This window comes from Agrilus planipennis, unplaced genomic scaffold, assembly GCF_000699045.2.
Source record: "Agrilus planipennis isolate EAB-ADULT unplaced genomic scaffold, Apla_2.0 scaffold527, whole genome shotgun sequence".
Taxonomy (NCBI): Eukaryota; Metazoa; Arthropoda; class Insecta; order Coleoptera; family Buprestidae; genus Agrilus; species Agrilus planipennis.
Genome location: NW_020439192.1, coordinates 1 through 5,540, shown reverse-complemented (window position 1 = coordinate 5,540; position 5,540 = coordinate 1). Strand labels below are relative to the sequence as shown.

The 5,540-nt window shown below is 35.3% G+C and overlaps 2 protein-coding genes across 2 annotated transcripts in view; both read right to left on the bottom strand.

Annotated features, from left to right (window-relative positions):
• Positions 1–1,933, bottom strand: part of LOC108743480 (glyoxylate reductase/hydroxypyruvate reductase-like) — a 9,018-nt gene extending 7,085 nt beyond the window's left edge. The window contains exon 1 of the mRNA XM_025978093.1: positions 1,770–1,933. Within this exon, the coding sequence (XP_025833878.1) occupies positions 1,770–1,933 (164 nt within the window). The remainder of the gene's footprint in view (positions 1–1,769) is intronic.
• A 1,915-nt stretch (positions 1,934–3,848) lies between these two features.
• Positions 3,849–5,526, bottom strand: LOC108743479 (glyoxylate reductase/hydroxypyruvate reductase-like). The gene is made up of 5 exons (XM_025978092.1): positions 5,191–5,526; positions 4,940–5,129; positions 4,692–4,858; positions 4,329–4,619; positions 3,849–4,206 (listed from the first exon to the last, which is right to left on the bottom strand). Exons 1-5 carry the CDS (start codon positions 5,417–5,419, stop codon positions 4,088–4,090), a joined length of 996 nt encoding a protein of 331 aa, XP_025833877.1. The 5' UTR covers positions 5,420–5,526; the 3' UTR covers positions 3,849–4,087.
• Positions 5,527–5,540: the final 14 nt, after the last annotated feature.

The following is a 5,540-nucleotide window of genomic DNA, read 5'->3' as shown; positions in this document are numbered from 1 at the left end:
GTTCCTGAGGATCGGTTGCAGATTAGGTGGAGCCTGAAGTTCTTCTCCAACTTATGGAAGTTCTCCGGATATTTTTGGATCTCGATGGTTCCTCTGTGATACCCTCTGACTGAAGCTAGCAATTTGCAGTTCTCAAAGAGTATTTTGTGGTCGCTGTTGATCAGTGCGAGTCAACTTGCCTTGTGCTTCGTTCTCATCAGTCTCTTAGTGGTTCCTATGTAATCCATTCCTCAGGAAGAACAGGGAATGCGGTAGACTCCTGATGCTGAAAGAGTAGTGTCCGTTTTGTCCTTAGCAGATCTAATGGTCTGCTGGATTTTCCTCATAAGTTTGAAGGTGGTTCTGATGTGTTACTTCAGGTTTCTGCCAATTTGGTCCGTGACCTTTGGAAGATAGAGATGCTAGTTCCGCCTGGAGATTTTCCGGTTCTAGCTCGTTCAGTCAAACTTTATGTGAGGAAAAAGATCCAGCAGTTCATTAGATCAGCTAAGGGAAAAATGGACCCTTTTTCAGCCTCAGAAGTCTACCCCATACACTGTTCCTGCGGATACGTCTACATAGGAACTACTAAGAGATCGATGGGAACAAGACTCAAGAAGCATAAAGCAAGCTGCCATCTAGGACACACTGAAAAGTCAGCTGTGGCCTAACACGTACTGACCAATGGCGAACACAAAATACCCTTTGAGAATTGATAATTGCTAACTTCAATCAGAGGGTATCACAGCAGGATGGTTAGACGAACCATAGATACCTAAAAACATCCAGAGAACTTCAACAAGAAGGAGGAGAAGAGTAATCTGGAACCCGATCCTCAGGATCAGCCTAATGCCACGGTTGACTGATCCAGAAAAGTCCCGCTCTCTGCCCACCTGGAAGGACCTCTGAAGAAGTTCGCCACTACCACAACTTCACCAAATTATGCATTTTCGCTCATGTGACATAAAAAAATGCTGACAAATAAATGCTTAATTGCTGTGTTGGATGAAAAATATGCCTTATCTGTATACGTACGTACGTTAATGCCATATTTCAAGTACAGGAAGGTAATTGTAATTTGATTATTTGTTATATTCAAACAATTGTATACTCGTGTCTTATTGCGCTTAACGATAAGTAATCAGTGAAGGTCATTTAAAAGTCGTATGGATATCCGATGCAAGTTTTTGATAATAAAAAACAGTGATACTCTTGTAAACTCCGCCCATTTTTACATATCAATGGTATTTCTATGTATGATTTTTTTTCGATTGAAGTTATTGCTTAATCAATACCTTTGATTTGTTTAATAACTTTTTGTTGTTCAAGAAGGATATGTGCTGTATAATACCTAATGATTTATTTTTTTCGCGCTCAATAGGCTACCTTGTATAAAAGGACAACCATATGTACATGAAAGGGGGCATCAGGGACCAGAAAAAATTTTAATTATACTTGTGCTTATGGGATTACTCGACTCTGTGTTTAAACAGCAAATACCAAAACTAGTTTATCATATTGCATCTACAACAGAATAAAAGTTGTAAACCTCTAATTCATTTTTGAAAATCAAGATCTTCCTTATGTTACCCCCGATCTCCGAGCTGTGCTAAGAAAATCATTCCCCTTAGCCTATTTCTTCTCCTACATATAAAATGAAATCATTAATCTAGTTCTTCGTTTGCAAAATTTCATTTAAATATGTAGGTTAGGAAATTTTATGGGTTTCAATTTTACTTTTGGCTACAGAATTTTAAACAAGGGATGACAATTATCTTAATTTTACCTACTGTTGAATGTGTGTACTTCCTTCGTATAATCTTCTGGATGCCGCCACAGTTAAAAGAACAGCAACGTCTGCTACAGCATTATCTACAACTATCGATGTACAAGCTACGGGTATATTTCTCTTTTTTGAAGTGGTTACGTCAATATGATCTGAACCCGCAGACATTAAACCCACAACTTATAATTGTGGTCCTATAAAATAATGCAAAATGTTATTTTTTCATACAAGAAATTATTTTTAGTGCGGACCTGCTATTTCTAGGGCTTCCTCGTCGAGTAGTTGGGGAGTACACCAAAAAATGGCGTCTACGCCTTTTATTTTATCTATAATTTGCCTTCTTGAAGCCAAAGGCTTTTGATCAGCAATAATTACATCGAACCTTTAACAAGAGAATACCATATGTCACGATGTAATAAATCAAAGATATTCTTGATGTGATAAGACTTCTTTATTTTGATTAATTTTCTTGCTCAAAATATATGCGATACCACCCTCTCTATAAGTAAAAAATTGCCATTAAAATGGCCACTTTTTGTATAAGAACGTACGTAATAATCATACATTGATTCTTGACGGCTCTTGAGGTCTTGAGTATTCCCGCCGACCGATGGTGATCGGCAACCTTTGTACGCGAAGGGTCTCATTCCCTGAGTGACACATATTTGCCTGTTTAGCAATAGAAGTTCCGGAATTTTAGATAATCATATCCTGCGTGACAAATATTTGCCTACTTAACAGTAGAAGATCCAGGATTCTCGAGAAGAATATAAATCATATCCTGCGTGATAAATATTTGCCTGCTTAACAGTAGAAGATCCAGGATTCTCCAGAAGAATATAACTCATAACTTTAGTGACACATGTTTGCCTGCTTAACAACAGAACTTCCCGGATTCTCGAAAAGAATATAAATCATGTTCTGAGTGGCACATGTTTGCCCGCATAACAATAGAACTTTCGGGATTCTCGAAAAGAATATAAATAATATCCTGAGTGACACATGTTTGCGTGCTTAACAATAAAACTTCCGGGATTCTCGAAAAGAATATAAATCGTATCCTCAGTGACACATGTTTACCCGCCTAACAATAGAAGTTTTAGAATTCTTGAGAATAATATAAATCACATTCTGAATGACACATGTTCGACTGCTTAACAATAGGAGTTCCGGAATTCTTGAGAAGAATATAAATCGTCGAGAATAATGAAATGTTAGGAAGAATTTAGAGTGCATTTGACGACACCCTCTTTGAAATTAGCTTTCAAAGCGCATTAGACCTATAAATTGAAATAATGCAGTATAGAGGGAAAGTGCCTTTCTGACGGTCATATGGAAGGAAGGGCATACGCATGAAAAGATTAACTTTCGTTCGTGTTGTCTTATGATATGAAGTACGTAAGTTAACAGCACTGTGAAAGTTTTAAAAAGCTAACTGCACATTCACTAATCTGACCAGGGCAGTGCATTGAATATAAATTCTGATATAATAACTATGTATTAATACTAGTTTCAGCTATTGATAACACGAAATAACAAAACTTATCAAAATAGGTTCAGTATGTTATTAAGAGTTGACATTAAACATTTTAGTATCTACTACTTCGAATAGTTTACGAAAATGATACTTACTTTTCTCTAAGAATGTCCAAAGCCGTTGTTGGAACATCAAAATTATTTACAAACACTTTTGGTTTACTCTTTTTGTTACTAATTGAACTAATATTAGTTATTGAACTACCTAGAATAAGAGAAAAGTATTGAGCCTGCGTTCTAAAACTACTCCAAGAAGACGTAATCTTCTGCATTTTTAACGCAATCAAATGTGTTACACTATAAAAGCTTAATTTTGTTATTTCTTCAATTCGCGCAATTCAACACGTAAGTATCTTTTGTACTTAACGATAAGTAATATAATTACTAACTAGCCAAGGTAATTTCCTCATCGTAGTGCGCATTTATCCACTGTAATCTTTTAATAATCCAAAAGAATGCGGTGCACTTGTAAACGACACCTATTTTTGCATTTTATTTAATATTTTTTTTGTTCAAGTTCAAAGTGGATAATAAATGTTAAGTAATATTTCGTTAGAATGGCCTTTATTTCATATTTACATTTAAGATGTGGCTATTTACACATGCAGTAGTTACTTATCTCTATATACATATGTGCAAATCTTAGGATTATAAATTTATCGACGGTAGAACAAGACAACACTCCCGAAATACATGTCACTTCGTTAGTATTGTCTTCTCCTGTTGCAACTTTATGATAATAATCATCACAAGCACACATATACACACAATGTTATCAATTACAGTTTAATAAACGGGTGTTAGCAAAGGTTTATTTTCGTATCCTAAAATGATATTCCTGGCGGTTAATTCTGCAACTGCAGCTACAGTCTTGAATGTAGCACACCCTATGTGTGGCATGAGAACTAAAATATATAAAAAAAATGTTAGTAATGGAAGAATTCCCAAGATTAACTTCTTCAACAACTTTCTTATGCTTCTTATTAAATTCTGTAACTATTAGAATTAAATGAACTAGAAAAGTTACCACAGTTTGGAAGTTCTAACAGTTCATGGTCAATCGGTAAAGGTTCCGGTTCCATCACGTCTAGACCTGCTGCAAAAATGGTACCATTTTTGAGCGCTCTGATAAGAGCATCTTGATCTACTATGGCTCCCCGAGCAATATTAACGAACACAGCTGTTGGTTTCATTTTTGCGAAAGTGGAATCGTTAAACATATTTTTGGTTTCATCAGTTAAAGGTGCCGACACAATTACGAAATCACTTTCACGAAGAAGTGTATCAAGTGGCACAAATTCAGCTCCCAGTTGTTTTCCTGTAGATAATCAGCGCATAGTTTTATCAAAAATTAGGAAAATAAATCATTGATTTATTTATGTAGAAGTACCTTCCGGTTTTTCTCGATGGCCACTGTATAAAATTCTTGCAACCTCAAATGCTTTTAACCTTTTGGCTACAGTTTGCCCAATACCCCCGAAGCCAACTATTCCAACTGTTGAATTTTCTATGTCGGTCCCTAACAAATACTGCACCCCAAATCCACTCCATAAACCTCTGAAAGTTTACGAAATACAAAAAGTTTTTTAGGTACATACAACACATATTGGAATAGGAATATTTTTTTACGTTACTTACTTTTCTATGTGAATTCTACTTTCACGAAGCCTTCTAGAAGCAGCTAAGGCCAAAAGAACGGCAACATCCGCTACTGCTTTATTTAAAACGGTTGGTGTATATGCTAAAGGGATTTTTCTTCTTTTGAAAGCATCTATGTCAATATGGTTTAGTCCTGCTGTCATGGTAGCTACCACTTTTAATCGACTGCCTATAATAAATTTGACAAACGTTTTAATTTAAAAAACCATAATTTAAATACAATTACGAACCTGCAGCGTCAAGTATTTCGTCATCAAGTCGCTCATAACTGTACCAAAACAATGCATCCACTCCTGCTATTTTATCAATTATATCTTGCCTGGTGGGATTACTTTGATTATTTATTATTAACTCAAATCTTGAAACAGAAAATAAAATAATTATATTTTTTGTGGTATAATTATTCATTTCATCTTTGTGAGCTTCTGAGTTTGAGCGGGCCCAACCAGTGCATTTCATTATTTAATTACTAGTCAGAACCATCCAACATTCAGTTCAATTTAAGATGTAAATCAAATAAATTAATAAAGAAGCTGTATCTACTGTTGATGAATTATTTTAATTGAATTAATAAACGAGT